Below are 21,433 nucleotides of genomic sequence, written 5' to 3'. Positions count from 1 at the left end.
CACAAAGGTGTCAGCTGATACCTGTAGCAGTGTTTGATCGATGTTGTCCCGTGGACGTGTACATGCGCTATGGCTCAAGTATTCCCTGCTCATGTCCTTCTCTACAGTGTGAAATGCTGCATTCTCACAGATGCTGCTACTAGGGACTGGGAGGACAGGAGGCAGCAAAGATTAAGGCAAAATATCAACATTGAGAACCTAAACCTTTTCCATGTCCTTCATCGCTAGGTTCCCGGTCCCATCGTGCAGTAGGCCTGTGTTTTCCTTAACCTTCTAGTTGTTGCCAGTGTATTTACAGAAGCCCTTCTTGTGTCCTTCACATCCCTTGTAATTTCAGCATTAGTTGAACTTCAGCTTTTATAACTACGTGCCTCTGTGTTCAAGCAGTGCACCTCTATCCCTTCTGGTTAGCCTGTTCCTCTGGTTTCTTTCCATGTACTTCCTTTCAGTTTGACCTCAGACAGGAGTTACATATTCATCTGTGGTGGCTTTTGGTCATACTTTTTTGAGTTTCTGCATTCTGTATTATCTTGTGATCACAGTAGTCCTGGCCCTCCACATTCACAGCTTGGACGAGTTTTTCCTTGTTTATACTGTTATCTGCCAATTTTGAGGAAACCCTTGCTCTCAGCAGGCAATTTTAAAGAAATGAAAATTGGAGTTCCACATTTGCACCCTTGAAAATAAGGCCTATGTAAATTTCCTGAACTCTGGAGTTCTACAATGCAACAAAAGGTTGGATAGACTTTTTTAGCAAATTTGATGTGTTAATATTTTCAGTTTGAGTGTTGCAGATATTGAAACAAGTCTGAACAATTGCACTTGAAGGCAAATTGTTTGGAATTTTCTAGTGAACTCTAGGTGTCAGGTAAGAAGGAAAGGCCTTCTGGAATACTTGAGCAAAAAGGAGAAAATCATGCAAAGTGCTAAGATGTATGGAAAAGATAACTAATTTCAGAAGTGACTTTTTTCTCATGGTTAGCTGAACCAATGAAAAACCAAGGAGGAATCTTTCATTCAGGATGACATTTTAATACAACAGAGAAAGAGACAACTTCAAATACAACAACAAAATTAAAATAATAATAATTTTAAAAAGTACTTTTAAAAGTAAAGCTCTGAAAAAGTTGGTCAACTAGATGTGGACAAGTGTGTTGTCTGTCTTTCCTTCTGAGCTGCTGGAAGACTTCTGTAATGTAAGCGAATATGTTTTCTTTTTTTCTTTTCTAAGGTAAGTGCTCAAAGATAAAAGAATAGTCAGCAATATGATAAGTGACAGAAAAACATCTAATATTCTCTTTTGCAGTTGTAGAGTAATATAAGGCTGCTAGCTTATTGATGCTATATGCTCAGCTGAACATAAAAATAAGAGGAAAATAAACAATGGAGAGTGGATGAGCCCTCAAATACAGTGAAAAATACCTTAACTGCTCTGCCCAGTAAGTATCGTTAGATAGAGTTGCTTGGGTAATTGCTGCAAAGCAGCAGAAGTCCTCACCTCTGAACAAGACTGTGTCTAAAAAGTATACAAAACTGCCTGCTGTTCTAAAACAGGAGTGTCTTGGCAAGCGTGGAAGTTCACCTGCTGGTAGGTAACTGAGTGATGTACCAGCATGACTGGCCTAAGAAAGAGCTAGGAAAAGACGAAGAAAAAGAAGGGTTCATTTAGTTATTTCTATGGTGTTCAGGTAATTTGCCGAAATTGAAGCTACTGCTTGTGAATAGACTCTTCTGAGCTTTCTGTGTCACATCTGTGGATTTTTGTCCCTCTAAATAACTTTCCCTGGTTCCTAAGAACTTGTTTTTACTCCTTTAAAATTTCTCTTCCCAGATCTTGCTAAATAGCATTCCATTGCTGTTATCCATTCAGAACACAGTTGCAAAAGTTTACTTGTCTGGCTGTGTCATTGATTGAACTCTTTTTTTTTTTTTCCCCTTTGCATTTCTCCACACTAAGAATAAGCTATATCTATTTATTTCAAGGGATCTCTGCACTTGCCATCTATTGTTCATCTGTAAACTCATCTGGCAGTCTTTTTTGCACATGGGCACTTGCTGCCAGTTTTTACCTTTTAGTCATGTAATTTTCAGAAAGACATCTGTCATTTTTTTCCAGGCTTGAATGAAGCCCTCTGGAAGCAGAGAGATCTTATTAGCCTATTTTGGATCTCCCTTAATATTTTCTTCTTGTTGCTAAAATAAGTTGTTAGGCTGTTCGTGTGTAAAGTTTGCTGCGTGCCATACTAAGGCTATGTTCTTGGTGTTTCTCTGTAGTGTTGACCACCACTTCTAGCCATCGCTGTCATAGTGTTGACCACCACTTCTAGCCATCGCTGTCATAGTATACCGAAACTCTTAACTTTTTAGATTTTAACGTTTCTATGTGTTACGGTAATGTGAGTACTGAAAAGCATTCTTTCTGTGAAGTTTTTGCTACGATGAATATATCATTCAGAAGTTTGAATATCTGTTCTTGGGTCTAGGGGGTGTATTTTTCCCCGGCCTGTGAAAGGCAACAAGACAAGAGAATGTGCATCATTTATTTATTCAGTAGCTTCATGTGATTCTTTTATTGTTGCCTCGTCTGCTTGTGGGATTGCTTTCTCTGTAGGTGTCTCTTTATTTTGTTGGGCTTTTGTACCCTTCTTTCATGTAATCTTGCAAAATAATAACCAGTGTTTTCTCAGTTGCATTACATTTCCCACAGTTCTGAGTAACAACAGGGAAAATCATAGAAAACTTAGAATCATAGAAGCACTTAAAGTACAAATAATATTTTAACACAGCTACATGTACTCCCCTCTCCTTCTGAACTTTTCTTCTGTCATTCACAAAGTGGTAATTATCCTCATAACTTGGAGGGTTAAAATATACACTAAAAATAAAATGTCTTCTGTTTCATCAGCTAATAAAAACTCACATGTTCCCTCCATATAATTTTCATTAAAAGATAACGATTTGGCTTTATTCCTAACCTTGGCAAGACTTAAAGGTGGTATAGAACCAAAAGATCTTGGTGTATTACATAAGCGATTTCCTGAGTTAATTTTCTTGTCATACATAAGAGCTACCTTGTTTTAACGTTAGTTAGAAAGCTGTGCAAAGCCTCGATCATGGACATGTACCCAGTCCCGCAAACCCATACTAAGAGACCAAATCTTCCTTATATCTTGATAAAAGACACTATTTTCCTTTCACCTCCCATTTTCCTCTTTGATTTTATGGTCAATTCACGTTGTTCATTTTTAGTGGAAACATAGGAAAAATGAAAATGGGAAAAAAAAATCTTTATGTGGCATTATGAACAGAAAGTCTCCATGTTTTACAGTGCAGACAATCAAATACTGAACTAGCTCAGTGAATGGTTTAGGTCAGTTCAGTAGATACAGAGAAAACCCATATGTAATTTTTTCAAGATTCTCTTTTTAACTTTTTGTTTTCAAACTTATATTGCCTTTACTTGCTCTTGGTTTTGATTTCTTGCCTTAGAGTATAAAGTGGAGAGAGAGGAATACATTTAAAATGGTGAAGTGTATTTTTTTTTTTCTTTTACCCTCAAAATACTGGCTGCAAACTCCACCTTAGTTCTCTTAATAAACTTAATGGTGTGCATATTTTCTATTCTTTCCCCCTTTTTAGAAGATATTCCTAAACTTTGCTGATTAAAACAAAAGTAATGATAATCTTCTGTACTCATAAACACGAGGCCATGCATTCACCCTTTTTAAAAGGTGTCCTTTGTATCTCTAAATATTGGGAGTTAATCACTGGCTGTGTCTTCTGAAAGACAGTAACCTTGCTTCTTGCCTAGTATGAATTGAAATCGGTATTTGAAGGGATCTTGTCTTAGAAGTAGACATTTAGTATTTTATTAAAATGAAAAAGAAGAATTTTTGTAATAAGATTCATTTTTGTATTTCTTATGGGCATATCTATATAGGTATGAATCTGCTCAAGCATGGTATAATTATTACTGAACTATTGCGTGTATGTGTAAATTTGCTCACTGGGTGAATTTTGGAAGGAAGAAAAAGGCATAGATGATTCATTTTACCATCTTGTTCTTCTTAAAACATCTTAACTGCAAATGTATCAATAGAGAGGTTTCCTCAAATAGCAGTGGACAGGAAGTATGATGAAGCTTTGAACGAATCTTTCCTTTCTGAGAAAGAATAAACAAAATACTCTGGTCTACTGTATTGCTTTTGGGAACAGTATTGGAAACTGCAGAGTTGCAATTTTTGAGAGCTGGCTAAAGAAATGCCTTAGGAGTTAACTGTTTTTTTCATTAGAGAGAGCAGAGGAATACTACTTGCTGCAAGTTGTTTTTTTTCCAGGCATTTTAAACTTCTAGCTGTTTATCAAGACACTTCCCGTATTTTAGATTTGATAACCCCAGGTGACTGGAGATCTTCCTACAGAATGTGGTTTTTCTAGCGGAAATAAAGGAGTTGTGAAATGTTTACTTTTTCAAAAATACATAGAGTTCTCCCACACCTTTAATTTTTTTTGTCTAAAATGTAGTATTTCAAAATAGGATTTGAGCATGGAGCACCTGTCATATGAGGAGAGGCTGGGAGAGCTGGGGCTGTCAGCCTGGAGAAGAGGAGGCTCAGGGGGATCTTATCAGTGTGTATGAACACCTGAAGGGAGGGTGCAAAGAGGCCAGAGCCAGGCTCTTTTCAGTGGTGCCCAGTGCCAGGACCAGAGGCAGTGGGCACAAACTGGAGCACAGGAGGCTCCCTCTGAACATCAAGAAACACTTCTGTGCTGTGTGGGTGACTGAGCACTGGCAAAGGCTGCCCAGAGAGGTGGTAGAGTCTCTTCCTTGGAGATCTTCAAAAGATGTCTGGTTGTAAATACAGTTATGCTTTTTTTTTTAAAAAAAAAAAAAAAGTATACCAGCACACTCATTTAATATTATTCTGTATTTTCTTTTCCAGTTTCTCAAACAATTAGGTATACATCCTGACTGGCAATTTGTAGATGTCTATGGTATGGAACCAGAACTGCTTAGCATGGTGCCAAGACCTGTATGTGCAGTGCTACTTCTCTTTCCGATAACAGAAAAGGTAAAAGTTCATTTAGTAACCAGTATATCATTTCTGTTGTAAATGAGTGCTTGGCTGGGGCTTTGAGCAACCTGATCTACTGGAAGACATCCCTGCCCATAGCAGGGGGATTGAAACTAGACGATCTTCAGAGGTTCCTTCCAACCCAAACCGTTGTGTGAATCTGTAAATCTTGTGCCTTGGTGTCAGAATCAAAATGAGACTTAAACCTTATTCAGAGACTTCTTAATTATAAATAAATAAATGATAATGTTATGTGTATATTTCCAATTTATTGTTAAGTGTTTTAATTGGAGTGGGAAAAGCTAACGTAGAAGTAAAAAGAAATATACTTCGCATTTTCCTCTTGCAGATAATTCAGTACTTTAGTTTTAAAAGGCTGGCTGTGAAATGGCAGAATTCTGCTACTTTTAGTAGAAAGCCACAATAGCATGAGCAAACTAAGGTTGTGTGTGAGACTATCAAATGCAACTACTTTTTGATTTTTTTTTTGTACTGCTGTACTGACTAAACATCAATCCATTTTCAGTTCAGTCATCAGTACCAGTATGGCTTTCATTTCTGGGACAGACAGAGCATATTTCTAAGATGAAAGAGTGTATATATTTCTTTTTGCCTCTTCTCTCCATTCTCCTTCACTCCCGTTCCCCCCAGTATACATCAATTTGCTTGAACTTGGTTTTAGGGCTGAATACCCTTGTTAACATACAGATAATCTTAGGGTTATTGTCCAGTTTAAAGATTAATGACTTACTAAATCAACATCATAGGCTGTAGACAGAGAGAATAGGTTGATCCAGTGAATGCTTATCAAGGGATAGGTCAAGTCAGAAAGGACATTTTGAAGTGATCTGGTCCAACCCTTGCTCAAAATGATATTCTCAATATTCACAACATTTTTGGGGGGGGGGGGGGCAGGGAATGAATGGCAGCTATATTGTTTACCTTCTCTAGTCTGAACTTTTGTCTAATACGTTTAAGGCCTTTTTTTCCTCAGTTAAGACTATTCATGTTATCTTGTACAAGTGCTGTCAATTCAAAATTCTTTGTAAAGGCACCTGCTATTTACTTAGAACGCTTGGACCATTGAGACAAGCTGCAAGTGTGGAATCACGATGCTGGAGAAGTTTCTTAGTTCTGTTCGTCACTGACAGTGCATGGAATCCGAGAGAAATTTCTCGGGAAGAGTTCCTCACTCTGTTTTACATTCAAACTTCACGTTTGTCACACTTAAGTAAAAACTCCATCTACATCGGTATTTTGTAAATTATTACTACAGAAGATAAACCTTTACCTTATGATTATGGCTTTTAAAGGACCTATTTTACACATTATATGAACTTTACTTTATATTCCTGGAAAAAACGCAATGTAAGAAGATGGAACTTACAAGAATGGTTCGTGCTGATTAAACACCTGAAGTTGCTTGATAAAGCTTTTGAGACCTCTGTCCTTAAACACTTTTTGTTGGATTAAAGAGATGGTGACAGGTGCTAATATTGAATATTCTTGAAATGCTGTTAGATAACATATTTCAAAATGATTATTTAAACATATCAGGTCTTATCACTAGTCAAAATCCAGTTAGGGAGCTTTCCAGTTGGGGAAGTCTGCATATACTGCTGGACCAATTGTGTTAAACGTTTCAAGTTGCAAGATGTGTTTTGGTTTTATTAGGAAGGTTTTACTTAGGTAAATTGTTTTTGCTTGGATAATATAACAAGTATCTATTCGTACTACCTGTGAAACTTCTGTAACTTCCCTTCTAGTATGAAACCTTCAGAACAGAAGAAGAAGAGAGAATAAAAGCTAAGGGGCAAGATGTCAAATCATCAGTGTATTTCATGAAGCAGACTATCAACAATGCTTGTGGAACAATTGGGTTAATTCATGCTATTGCAAACAATAGAGATAAAATGAACTTTGGTAAGTGTTTTATGTTTGCTTGCTTGTTTTTGTAGTACTTTCCCCCCCTTTTTTTTCCCTCACCGCTGGGGAAAGTGTGGAGGGAAGGATGGGATATGTACTGTTTTCTCTGAATATAACTGCTCTACTGAAAGAGCATTTCTGCCTATAATTATATATAAAAAAACACCATATTTCACACTAATCCTAAAACTAAAACACTGAAAACACTTCAAACTGCAGCAGGTAGCAATTCCTTGTGCAGTCAGCCTTCATTGTCTTAAAGATGCAATGTAATTATTATCTTTAAATCTTTTGTTGGTTATAAGCATTCTGTTAGCTTTGAACAATGTAGAATTGAAAGCATGGTTCCAAATATGTTAATGTTATGTCTTTTTTTTTTTTAAGAAACTAATTCATCACTGAAAAAGTTCCTAGAAGATTCATTATCTATGACTCCAGAAGAAAGGGCCAAATATCTAGAAACTTACGAAGTTAGTGTTGTACTTCCTATTCTTTTTGAAAATGGTATAAGAATTATTTGCATGAGCAAGTCCTTTGGACTTGGTCCAGTGAATCACTTAAACAATCTGAGTTTACGTGTGAGCTTGTGATCAGACAGCTGCTGCTGCAAAAAAAAATAAAATAAAATGGATTTGGTGGTTTAAAGTATTCCTGCCCGCCCATAGCTCAGTCAGCAGAATGGATTTTGTCAATGTTCTTCATCCATATTAATTCCCTGGCTTAGTTTAAAATGATTTTGAAGTGGATGAGTAATGTCTGCACAATCATTTTGGTTGATTCAAGATCCAGTTTAATGGTCAATTTAGGCTGATCTGAGGCTATTGCTGAAAGGACAGTCCTGCAGTCTCCTTCCATTTATGCCTTAAAGTCACCTTGCTTTGGCTGTAGCTCTTCAGGGCACAGAATTATAGTCCCCCCTCTCCTTCCATCCCCCATGACAAACAGTTAGATGAGTTAGCTGATCGAGTGCTTAGTTGGATCATTATTAGTGCTGATTCAAAGGATGTGACGGAAGGATCTGACCGCTGATGGAAGGGGAGAACAGTGCTGTTGCTCATGATGATAACAATGATCCTCTGTAAAAATGAAAATATTGATGAGTTCCAAGCCTGAGTTCAAATTAAACTTATTGTGAAGCCCTCAGGAATAAGGTTGTTAACATGTGCCTCAAGGAACTAATAACAAACAGGAACAGTAGAGGTTTGAGGATGTTATCTGCAGAAATGCTGGATACAAGCTGTCTGATCACAGCTCCTACCTAAAGTGTTTTGTTTACTGAACCCAGGAACTGAAATACCAAAAACACTTGCCAGTACTGTTTTCTGTGTGTTAAACTGCAGTAACAAACTGCTACATATTTGAATTGAGTCTGATGAGGCTGAAACACTTGTCTCTTGAGATCCTTGAAAGTGGAGATTTGTTGATTCGTTTATTTAACTATTACAAGCATTGAGCAAAAGAAGTTACAGCTATGGCATTTGATTAAAAAGAAGAGCATACAGTGATTCTTAAAATATTTAAGTCTCTCATTTTAATGTCTGATTGAAATATGCTTTAATTTTAGGCTATTCGTGTCACTCATGAATCCAGTGCCCATGAAGGTCAGACCGAGGTATTCTTTTTTTTTTTTTAAACAAAGACAAATATGTTTGTTAACAACTACTTTGAGTTGAATATAATGGAGCTTAAAACAACCATAATAAAGGTTTACACAGAAATGGAAATTTTTGCTTAATTTGCAGTATTATGTCAATCAACAATCAGGGCACAAAGTGAAGTGACGTTGGGGGGCAGGGGAAGAAACTTGAAGCTTTACAGTTTTTTGTATTATTTTTTCAAGCCTTTGTATAACACAGATGATCTTTTCAAGCTTTATTTCACAGTAGAAGAGCTAGAAATAATGTTTTAGTGAAAGTTGAGATCAGGATGTTGCAAATTCATTGCTGAGATGTAGGATCCATAGTAACCATACAAGTGGAACGAACATTGTGTAAGAGTCTGAAAAGTTTTATCCCAGGAAAAGAAATACTTCAGTACTTGTGTACAAATACCACTTCAGATAAATTTGCACCACTTGTGAAATATACGCATAAGCTTTTATCACCAGAGATTGAGTGACATAAAATAAATAAATAACCATGTTTAGGATCAAAGAAATTTGCTGTGCTGCTTAATCAGTACTAGAGAATGCTCCTTTATCTGTGTTTACAAGTAAAACAGGACCGAGCTTAAAGTCTCTCTGCACTCAATGTTGTACTTTGTTGTATTTCATCAAATATGGGAACAGAACCTCAAAAATGAAATCAATTTTGGAAGGATCTGTATTACACATTTAGTTTCACTGAGTGAAATAGAAGGTAAATGCCAGGTGAATAAGTGGCTTTGTGAAGTTTTGAGGAGTGTATGTGGTGTTTTTTGGTTTTGTTGCTTTGAATCCTTTTTCAGGAGAGGAGCAAGCGCTTATTGAAGTTTCCGTGACAGTCAGTGTATCTTCAGTCTTACGGATTTCGAAGCAGATCAGCTGTGTCAGTCACTGAGAAGGCATAAGCAAGCCACTCAACATTTTTCGCCTCCTTATTATTAAGGCAGTTTTCCATCTTTCTGGTTGAGATTTCAGTATCTGTTCCACAGAAGAAAAATTGATTAGGTTGTTGCCAGCACCACTTTGTTTTCCCATGACTTCAGTGGCTCATCTGCTTTCCTTCTTTATTTTTCCAGTGCTGCAAGTGAGTTTTTCTTTCTAAAGGCTTGTGCTGTGTCTTCTATGCGTGGCAGAAGAAAGCAAAGCAGACATTTCTGCTTCCCCCTCATCCAGCCATCTGGAAACCTATACTTACTCATTCTAAGTCAAAGATGGATGAAACTTAAGAGAATTGTTTGAATTATTTCTAGTATTAATATTGACCTTCATTCATGTGTCTTATTTTCTTTCAAATTCTTATTTCTTTCTCTAAATCAATCAAGGAAGGTTCTATGTTTCAAGAAGAAACATCAATGCAGCTGCAGATTTCTCTTCCTCTTCTAAATGAGAGACTCCAAAAATTCCTGTCTCTTTTCTTTTAAAAATGAGATGGTCCTTTTCTAGGGATTCTCAGTAAGAGAGAGGTTGTGGAGGTTGTTCTGCAAATTGCTGAAGACTGTGAATCTCTTCCTTAGATACTTGCAAAACAGAATAACATTTAGTTGTTTTGATGTACGGTGGCATTCATCCAGGGAATAGTTGATCTGTGCATTCTGCTGGCAGAAATTATGGAATAACTGGGAAGAAGATGAAGGGTTACATATTTCCTGAGGGTCTCTTTATAAGGATTCAGGAAGGTTCTAAGTGATTACGGATTTTCTTAATAAGGGACACTTAGCTTCTTCAACTTCCACAAATTAATTGGTTTCCTGACAAAGATATTACAATACAAAATATTAAGAAATTGTGTGGAAAGATGCAGACATTTTTTCATAATAAAAAATTACAAGATTGTCTCGGCAACCATGTCTAAACAAAAATGTTGAATAGGTAGTGGCCTTTCCAAATTTTTGTTATTCCATTTTATGTAACTAAATCTGGAAGTAATTCAATGTGGATGTTCCTTAGAATAGTAAAACAACTTTTTCCTGTCCTTCTGTTTCCAAAGCTGAAATAGTACAATGGCTGAATACATGTCCTGGGAGCATTTTTCAGAATATCCTTTGATCCATCAATCAAAGAAGTAAGAAACAAATAACTTATTATACTGGAAGATATAATTGCCTGAAGGTCCTGTCCTACGATTGTGTGGTTAAGTAGCAAGTGAGGCTTCCCATTTCATCTCTAAAGCACAGCAATTCCTCCTGTAAAGTACAATTCTTTTTAAGCAAAATAAAATACGTGAAATGAGAATGTGCTGAGAAATGTAATGTGAGGTTGGAGTGAGTTCATCTCCCAGTCTTACACCTTGCAGTGGTACACTTTGGCTGTTGCTGTGTATCTTTTCATGTAACAACAAAGGGACTGATGAACAGCATGCCGTTGAAGATTCTGATGTTAGCATATGCAGGTCATACATGCAGGATGTTGACTTGTCCTGCAGGGAAAGTTTCTAGTGCTTTTGGATCAAGAAAGAAGAGAATCTTATTCCTCCTGCATATTTGCAATTGCTAGGGTTGCTTTCCTGGGAGTTTAAACTTCTTTTCAGAACGCTGGGAAGGAATATGTTTGTCTTCCTTTATTTCTCTTGATTTTGTTGCTCCCCCTGTTCCCTCCATCCCTAGAACAGCAAGGACATTTTTCATAAAAATCTCTACTTTGAATAAAGTGGCTTATGTAGTTGCTTAATGATGGTAAGTGCTGCAGCTTTACAAGCAAAAGGTCTTTCCCAGGTCTCCCACAGAACTAAAGATTTAAGAAAGTATGCAGGCCTACTCTTTTAGCATGATTAACTTGGTTTGTGTAGTTCCTAAAAGAACAGGTTGCTCTGTGGGTAGTTCTGTCTGTCCCTCACATAGGTGTTGCATACTACTGTTGGCTCAAATTCTTCTGAAAACGTTGCTTAAGCTCAACAATGAATAGAATAACTTCCAGAAGTGGGAAGTATGGCAGTCAGATTTGGTAACTTGGTTAAGACACTGTGCAACTGCAGCTGCTTTCAAGATGCTGTTCTTCCCCTCCCCCAAGCAAAACACGCCATTACATAGTGTCATGGGATAAAGTAAAATTTTCTGGAGTCTTGGGATGTGGAAAGTTTAAAAATAGCGAAGAATTACAGACAGGTTCTCCTCTGAAAATATTTGTTCTGGGCTCTCATTTCTCAGATGTTTAAGGATTCGGCCTTTTATAATGGTAAATAAAGCTTGACAATCTTACTAAATTGGGATAACTATTTTTATCATCTCAGTGGCTTCTTGATTTTTTTACAGTCTGCCCCTGGATTTTCTGCTTTTGTTTCTGTTCTGTGTGTGTGTATTTCAAACCTGGAAATGAAGTGAGTCTACCTAGAAATAAACAGTTAAAAGTAATAGCAGTGAAGCAGAACTATCTTTCCAATATCTACATATTTCATCTATTCATTTGTCTTGTCTGGGTGGGTATGCTTTGTTTCTGGTTTAAAATGGTCTGTAATCAGACCTATGTTATAACTTCTTAAGTTTTAAAGGAAAACTCTGTTGTGGGTGGGGAGGGGGAAGGTATTAGACAGGATAGTACTTTTGTAAGTCTAATATTAGTGGACTGCTAGATTCTACACTCCAGTTTGTGATTTCTGGAAGAGACAGAAGAGTTATGTGGCCAGTTAGCTTCTGGAATTTATCATTAATGTGCAGTCTATTTAGGTGAAGTATTAAGATGAATCGCTGTAGCTGTCAGTTTCAGTCCATTTGCTTAGTGTTCTGTCTTGAGGGGTGCTTTGCCAGGTTTCCCAGGTTTCATAGCTGTGGTTCATTTACTTTGTTTAAAAAGCAACAAGGACAAGAATAAAGCCGTGTTCCTAGCCATTTTGTGTAATTTTCTGGTAATTCATTCAAAGCCTTTCAGGCCAACTAGAGACTGGGCTAGAATTGAGTATTTGTGGTAGCCTTTTTTAGTAATAAAATATGAGTTTTTTTAATGAATTTTAGTGATGGTTTTGTTTTTTTTGTCAAAACGTTTCCATATTTTCTTAAAATCGATATATTTTCTGTTCTTTTAAAAACAGAGTTCATTTTTGAAAACAGTTAAGTGTTTTTTATTTCTCTAATTAATTTCATATTTGCAACTTGAAAAGATTGTGAAGTTGAGTTTATCCTTTAGGCCAGATTTTTGGACCAGATTTGATTTAAGTTTGGTCTTAAAACTCGTGGATTCTTTGGATCCATGGCTTGCTTTTTTGCTGCATTAAAGCAAATAAACAGATAAAACAGCGCTGCGAGTATTTCTGTGTTTAAAAAATATATGGCTGTTTAAAATTGCTTACAGGAAAATCCGTGAATAATTCTGTTGGAGAAACGTAGTGTTGGATTTTAGAGGTTTCAAGGGTGATTTGATTCTTGTCCCATGCTCCATTGCCATTTGGAATGAGAGCAATTAATGTAAGATTCTTGTAACAGTCTTTCTTCTAAAATGTATGCTCCTGAAACTTACGCTTTCTCAAATGCCATTTATTTCCTATCTGAAAGTGCCAAAAAAGGAGCTGAATCTTTATGATAAAAGCTGGATGGATCCAGTGGCTGAAGGCCAGGTTTTCTGGTTTCAGCTTTCAGCAGAGTTTAAGCTCTTTTTATCTATTTCTTTGTTGATTGTTTTACAGATGCAACAACCATGTACTTTGGAACAAAAAGGAAACCTTTCCTTTTTTTGCCAGATTGCTACCTTTCTTAAACCCTCCCCTCTCTCTAAAAGGCAGCTAATAGTGAAACTGGTATAGTTGCCAACTACTCAAGATCTTTTAGCTAAGATGTCGTCTTTATTGTTCTGTTGGGCATGTGCTTTTGTTTATAATACCTAGGATGTCTGAAGATAATGGAAAATATAACCTGCATCTTCACAGAACCACACACGCTTTTAAGCTGGTTCTTGTATTGTCATGTCTTGCTAAACCGTGGTTTTTTTGTTGTTGTTTTGGTGCCCTCTTCAGCAGTTCAGAAATGGCTGAAACCCTGTACTACCATAAATCTTAACATTTCTGTTACTCTCTTACAAAAATAATTTTAAAATAATAAAAAGACAATGCAGCCTGTGGATGCTAGAACATCCACATAAGCCATCTAATCTACAGTGTTCATTAATGAAGAAGTTCTGACCAAATCCAAGAAAAAAAAATATACCAATTAATAGCACTGATCTGGATCACTTGCTATGATAGCTTTCAGAAAGTCGTTCCAGGTAGGAAATATTATCTGTGCTGATACTTGAAGTAAATTACCTTTTTAATATTTAACTATAATAATGTGAGTAGCAAGGTACTTCTGTTTTGCTCCTGTATTACTGACATCCATGTCAACTACTTTGCAACTATGCTTCATTGCAGCTCAATTCTACAGTGCAGAAAACGTCAAGCTGTCCCGTATGAAGTACTTTTTTAAAAGACTAATTGGCCTTTAGTCAAGGATTAGGTCTAGAGAGTGGTCTGTATCCAACCTCTGCATTTCTGAGGGCTTTGACATGCTTCACTTGTTCAAATACTATTTGGGTAACAGTATTTGAAGCTCTAGTCCGCTGTGTGTCTGTGGCAGTTGAAATCATTCTGGATTGTCAGGCTACCTAAAAAAAAAAAAAAAAAAAAAAAAAAAAAAAAAAAAAAATCTGTCTTCCACTGGCTTCCTGAAGCAGCTCATCCTCTGGTCTTGTAGGAGCTACTTCTGTTACTTCTGGCACAGAAGTGTTAGAAGCAAACTCATGGGGAAAGAGGGGAAGAGACTTTAACAGACTAGACTTCAATCAAGTTTTGCCGCTGTGGACTGCAAATATTCAATTGGTTGTGGTACTAAGTAATTGATGAGCTGTTTGTGTGACGTCAAGGTGTCACCAGCTGCTGACACATGGCTTTCCATATCACTTTTTGCTATGAAGTTTAAATGATAGAAATTTTTACTATGTGTGGTACTTGTGGCATATGGAAGCTTCTGTGTTTGAGGTTGAAAGTTTTTGGACGGGGAGTTTTTAGCATGGTTTATACATTAATACGAGAAGAATGTGATTTGTAGTGTTTAGGAAATTTACTTCTTTAAATTTTATTACAGAGTAACTCAGAATAATGTTTCAATCAAGCAAAAAGTGAAATGCATGTGCACTTGATACTGGTTAGAGAGTAGTTAAGAGCTTCTGATTTTGGTGGTCTAAATTCTTAGGAGAAAATTAGGAGCTCTAAGACTACGGTTTTTCCTTCTTCCTTAGAGGCTATTGAGAACATCTAACTAAATGAAGTTTAACCTACTGTTAACCTAGTGTTTGTTACCAGTTATTATGGAAGCGAGAGCAGAACTGGAATATAAAATATATCAGTTATCTCTGGAAGCAGAGTAGATACTGCAATTGATTCCGGAACTGTTCCTGTTCATTCTTTTTAGCATGCTTCATACGTGTATTTACCAACTGACAGCTGTGGCTATTAGAGCTATGTGTTTGGCTACATGAGGCTTCGCAATGAGCAGGCTTAGATGCTGTATCTGAGCTGCCACTTCAAATGAAAACAGCATTCTTGTACCTCATTGAGCCTCTCTCAGAAATAGTGATGATGGAAAAACTAGCCTTTGAAAATCAAGATTGGTATCTGACTCTGTCAGAGTCATAAGTAAGAACTGGACTTAGATGTTTTCCAAGAACTGAAATACTTGTGCACATCAGTATACTTACATATGCTTACTGTTCACAAGTATGATTAGAAATACTTTCCACATCAATTGAAATTGACAGCCCCTATACGGCTTGATTTCTTCCTTAACTCAAACCGTAACTGCAAACTCTAGTCTGTAAACTTGTTTAGCATGCCCTGAGAACTATAATCTTGCTTGGAATGCACTAAATTAGACTTTGATCACAGTAACGGTCGTTAATGTTGGCAAGAACTAAGGAGAGTCAATGCACTCTGTTCTCAGCTGCTGTAAAACTTGAACTTTCAAAGATCTTTGACTCCCTGGGGGATCGCAATTTATTGTTAGAGCAGAAATATAAAGGAGCTTCCCTTTCACTCCTGCCAAGAACATGTGGGATTTTCTTTTTAATAGCCCATATTCCTCAGTGTTTCTTCTGAATAATCCTTGCACTGTTGTAAAGAAACATTTACATCTAAGGAGAATATGAAACCAATTATACATCTGCTTCTAAGATGACTTTTGACTAGCTTAGCCTTACAAAACAAGTACGTAATCCCTCCACTAAAGGTGGTGATGTTGCCTAAAAATGTTTAGCTATAGTATTTCCTTTTGTTATAGCCTACTCTGTAAAAAGTGTGTGTTTTAAAAGAACAAAACAAAAAAATTACTAGAATTGTGTGAAATGTTTTGAAACTTACATTTGGTTAGTCTTTGGCTCCTTGCATTGTCCTGTGCCTTTTGTGTCAGTGTGTGAGACGTTCATCAATCTGATTTTTGTACTCTACTGAGCAACTAACTAAGAAGGTATTAATACAGTATTGCTCTGACCTGTTATTTTGGATCTTATGCTTAACTGTAAAATCTGTACAAAGGAACTCTGCTCTTAGGATGAAACAGAACTACGGAGGATATTCGCACCCATAAGGCAGCCAATGGATTCAAATAACAAGTAAATAAGTGAAAGTAACAAAATATTTTTACAGTTGTGCATCACACGTCTCCAATCCATAACAGTATGGTGCTGTTCTTGCACTACATATGTAAGACAGTAAGTAGCAGGTTCTTGGCATGTGTTTGCTCACTAGCGTTTTAGCAGGCTGATCGTGTCAGGTTGTGGTTGAGTTCACATTCAAGATTTTTTTCCTCAGGCAGGAGAGAAACTGGTTTGACTCCCTTTTTTTCCAGACACTAATTTGGGAGAAAAACTAAAAGAACATGCCATCTTTAAGACAGTTACCACTTTACTCATACAGCTGGAGCTAGTCAGTAGGCTAAAATAAAGAACTGATGTTGCATCAACCTACTTTCCTCAAAGAAGGACACCAAGCATATGTAGTTGGGTGTGCAACAGTGACGTTCAATTTATTGTAAGAAGAATCTTAAAGAGGAAAAACTGTTTGCAAAATTCAAGTTAACTAGCTTTTTCAGAGCTCCCCAACATTTGGACTTTTTTTAATTAAAGGACTTTTGTAATTCCATTAATTTTTGATCACAGAAGTCACCATTGTGATAATCTAGCTTGACTTTTGCCTAACATAGGCCATAGAACTTAAATTTAGGTGTTGAGAGAGATAAGTTATAGCTAACTTTGGAAAAGCTTCTTGGGTGCTCTGATCTCAGCATTTTTGTCGTCTTTAAGCTATGTTTTTACCCATACCTCTAGCTAAGTATTACTCTTAGGATACTATCCATTCTTAATCCTGGATTGAATTGATGTAGCGAATACTGTAAAGATTTTTATCAGCTGCAGAAGCACTAATTAAACGTACTGGTGCAGAAGTTGTTCAGCTAACAGGTGTAGCCCGATTCAGTTTAAAAACTAGTCAGTTTCAATATGTTCTAGTGCTGGTAATTACAATGTTGAGAAAGCTAGTAGGTCTGTTAGCAGTGGACTTAATGAACCTTGATTTCCTGAAAATTTGCATGTTGTGTGAGACTGTTGTATGTAATGGAATTTTAGTTAGGAAAAAGGCTTTTCCTGCATTAGAAATATTCGTAATGCCCCTTGCTAGAGTGATTTCTGTAGTGTGCTGTTGGAGATGAACTCATGAAGCAGTGTTTATTTCTGGCTTACTTCCTTTGTCAGGCTTCTCTTCTGTGTTCTGACTGCTTCCATCTTCCTAAAAAAGCTGGAAGGAAATTAACATCCTTAAAAGCTCTACCACTGCCACCAAAAGAGGCTTAAAATGCTGTTAAAAAGGTGAAGGAAGGAAGAGGAGGAGGATCTTTTCAGACAGTGTAATGTATAGGTTTAATTTTTATGTGGAAAAAATACTAAGAACAATGGCTTCTAAGAAAGAAAAACGTATTACACTTTGTACTGCAATACAGACTCTTCAAAACATTGTGCTTAATCCAGTTATAAGGAAAGGCATCAAAAGGTGATGGAAAAATACTAAGTGTATCCTTTCTGAATATAATCTTAAAGCTAGGATAAGTCTTATGTTGCTCATTTGGCTGGAAAGATTACATTTTTTAGTGTCATCTCAACATTCCTCTGTCTCTACTACAGGGCTTACTGTACTTGTGTAATGAGGCTACAAACAGTTTGGGAGGAGTTGTTGCACGCTTGCAGATCGACTCAATTGAGCGTATGCAGAACATGTGGCAAGGCCTCTGATCCCAGGGGCTGTGCATCTGATTAGTTCTGGAAACAAAGACCAGGACTAATAGTATTTTATCTCCTTGTATTTCCAAAGCTTCCAGTGATGATGATATGCAGTCAAACCTCCTTTGATTTCTGTCCCAGCAGAACTAGCGTTTGTTTCTACCCACTAGTAAAACCTCAAAATGCAGGAAAGAAAGGCCCAGTCCCAGCATAGCTTATCAAATGATGGACAAGGAAGCCTCCTTAGAGGCTTAAAGAGGAAGGTGGCATAGGCTTTCTGGTGATGGGGGTTCCCTGAACTTAAACTTCCAGGTAGATGAATTTTTGTAACCCCTAGAAAATTCATCACTAATAAATACTTCCACTTGGAAAGAAATGGTTGTGCAACCCCAAATGCCACTTGGTCCTGTCAGGTCTTCAATGTCTTGCACGTGGACTGAGATACTTTGCTGTATCAAGTTCCCCAAACAAGATGAGCAGATGGACACCCTCTTTCTGGAGCCTGACAGGTTTGGACTTGAGCCGGGTCCTGAGCTACTCAGCATTATCAAACTTGAGCACTTTTAGGCATGCACAGAGGCACAGATCTCAGTGCCTGTGAAACATTATAGTATGTATTTCCTTGAGATCTTGGATTTAAATGTCTATAGGCTTTAATAGCCGCTATACATATAAGGTTTTGCTTGAGGCAGAAATTGATTGCCTGAGCTGCCGCCTTTTTTTTTTTTTTGTACCTATTCCATGAAAACTTAACTTCTGTAATGCTAAAATACATTATTAAAACAATTAACTTAATGTGCTTACTGGTTTATCTGACAATAATATTCAATTCTATTTTAAGGTTTCCCTTTTACCACTTCAGATATTTGACCTGTTACAATTTGCAGCACCGAAGTATGCTCCTCTGATGTTTTCTTCTTGTGAAGTAATTAATTCTTTTCTCTGCAGGTTGCTCGTTGTTAATGAGTCCTGTATGAATAGAGTGTTTAAAGTTATGATTTGTCTTCTGCATTTTAAATTAAATGTAGAATGTACTACTTTGCATCCTTTATTTGGCAATGTATATTTAGCATTAATTTCTTACTAATACTGACATATAATTCTGTTGTAATATTTGTATTTCTAATATTCAGTTGAGAACAACTTCAGATGACAGCAGCTTAACTTGTGCTTATTATTAAAGCAGTGCATGGAATTTCATGGCTATTACAGTGCTGTTAATTAGTTAGAATCCAGTATTAATTTAGCTTTGCCAGAACTATTTACTGTCTGTTGAAATTTCACTCTTGCAATACAAAAGTACATTTTCAGTGGAGAAAAAGTTTCTCTTCATAGTGGTTGATCTCACAGGGGTACTCGGTACTACAAGAAATAAAGGTTAAAAAGATTCAAGGAATGGAATTTTAAAATGAGGTAAAATACTGACCTAGAAGTAGTAAACTGAATAATAGTTGCCTTAAACTGCATTCTAAGTTATAAGTTGGTCTTTGAAAGCCTTGAGACTTTCCTGGTCTCATTAGGCAAGGGGTATTTTTTAATGTGTTATCGTTATTTTGACATTAGCTAGAAAAAAAAGAAATTAGCAAAATCATGAAGAGTGATAAAAGTGAGAAATTATGGTAAATGTAGTGACTGTCAAAAGGCTTCATTAAAACATTTTTCAAAAATCTGGTCATCCCTGGACAATTAAGCAATACCAAATTTAAAGATTTAAATTTAAATTTAAACTTTTATTAATGGGTTTCATAGTAATTACAGTAGGAATACTAAAAGATATTTTTTTTCAGAGAAAACATCAGCAACAGAATGCATCAAAGCTAGGATAAACTTCTTCAGTTACTATATTGCAGATTTCAGGAAGGCTGGTGATCTTGTCTGTTTTCATAGCAGAAGCTTACAAAATGGTAAAACATAATGTGGTGCATGATGTCCTTTATCATGAACTTCTCAACATAATTCTTAAATTTCTGCCCCACTGCATGTTTTAATCTCAGATTAAAAGGATCCTCTGTACATAGGCAGGTGTCTGTGGACTGTGAGGTCTTCTAGTAGCAGTGTTTTATCAGTCATCTTTTGAAGTTTTGTTAGGCAAGCTGAGCATAAATTGTTTTAAAGCTATCTGAAATATTATTTAAATGTAAAAACGTCTCATTTAATATCATTTCATGTAAAGAATTTGAAAAAACAAACACGGTACAGGTGAAGTATAATAGCCATTAAACTCCTGTAAACTTCTCTGACTCTTAAAAGTATTGTCATAGCTAAATTCTTCTTTCTTCATACAGTTATATTTTGGGTTGGAGATTTTATAGTTTTGTCCTCTTTTATGTGGACCTGCTGAGATTTAGGGGTGTATCAGAATGCTTGAAAATCAGAATCTAATTGGGGGGAATAAGTTTGTCAAACCTGTGGAAAACTGTTCTCTGGACAGGCTATGAGACTTGGTAATACTTCATGCTTATCTCTGAGCTCTAAAGTTGCTACTGTTCTTGTTTCTTGTTCTTCATGAAAAATTCTTATCCCTGTCCTTGTGTTTTAAGGTCAGCAATATGGGAGCAGAAAGAAGCAATTCATTGTCCTACTCTTGGTAGGAAAAGGAAAAAAAATGAAAATTGAACAGGAAAGAAGGTGAAATGCTTCAAAAAATGGTACAAAGAAAGTAAATGGTTTTGACTGGTGCTTATGCTTTGATTAAACAGTGAAAATCTGTTTTTCAGGGAAAGTTACCTAATGATCAGTTTCTGAAGTCTACTAGAATTGTTCTGTTGAGTGCATGATGTGGGACTTGTCTTAGGGAACTGCAGTTGCTATTCTGCTTGCATAACCTTAATGCATTCGTGAGCAGCTGGCATGTCTCAGTGCAGCTAAGTGGGATATCATCAATGTGTAAGTATGTTTTCTTGTGGGGCTCTGCAGGGATTGCTTCTAAGACCTGTAATGTTAAACAATTTCTATTAGTTACATGGAAGGCAACATAAAAATACAAGTTAAAATCTAAAGACAGTGTAAAGATCAAGAGATACTAGGTTAATGGTGAGTCCCAGACCTCATAGGAACGGTCTGGGTTGCCCTTCAGGTTACCTTCAAACCAAAGGGTATTTTTCTGAGGCTATGCAATTATCACCAAAGATTAAGTTTATTTCCTGAGAGAAGGTCAGGGATTCTCTGACAGACTGAAGATGATGTTGAGGATTTTTATATGAGGAGAAACTAAAGGTAGATGATAAGTTGGATGGAAGTTTATCATCAGGTAAGCCTCTGATAGGACATCATTGCCCAAAGGACTAATGTAAACCATTGCTCCATGTTCATATCATCATTAAGCAGGACTAGAAAAGCAACCTTTTTCATTTAGCACTAATGTATCCTAAACTATATGAAAATATTGCTTACTGGTTCTGTAGCTGTAGACCAGATTGAAATTTTGACTTGTTCTGATGTATTTTGGTAGTCAATAAATTGTTAAGCTTGAGTGTTTGTTCTTGTTTTGTGAATATGTTCTAATCCAAACAAAGCTTTATCGGTCCTGTGGCCTGTGTGGGACAAAAGATCAAAAACTAAATCA

General features: G+C 36.6%; 1 protein-coding gene across 3 annotated transcripts in view; it reads left to right on the top strand.

The window, feature by feature from the left end:
- The window catches only part of UCHL3 (ubiquitin C-terminal hydrolase L3), a 43,423-nt gene that overhangs the window by 8,175 nt on the left and 13,815 nt on the right, over positions 1–21,433 (top strand). For all 3 annotated transcript variants that reach the window (XM_083819911.1, XM_083819912.1, XM_083819913.1), the window contains 4 exons: positions 4,944–5,072; positions 6,842–6,998; positions 7,386–7,471; positions 8,566–8,613. In XM_083819911.1, the coding sequence (XP_083676037.1) occupies positions 4,944–5,072; positions 6,842–6,998; positions 7,386–7,471; positions 8,566–8,613 (420 nt within the window). The remainder of the gene's footprint in view (positions 1–4,943; positions 5,073–6,841; positions 6,999–7,385; positions 7,472–8,565; positions 8,614–21,433) is intronic.

The sequence above is a fragment of the Anser anser genome (assembly GCF_964211835.1).
Source record: "Anser anser genome assembly, chromosome: 1".
Taxonomy (NCBI): Eukaryota; Metazoa; Chordata; class Aves; order Anseriformes; family Anatidae; genus Anser; species Anser anser.
Note: the sequence above shows the minus strand (reverse complement) of the source record. Positions and strands in the feature narration are given on the sequence as shown.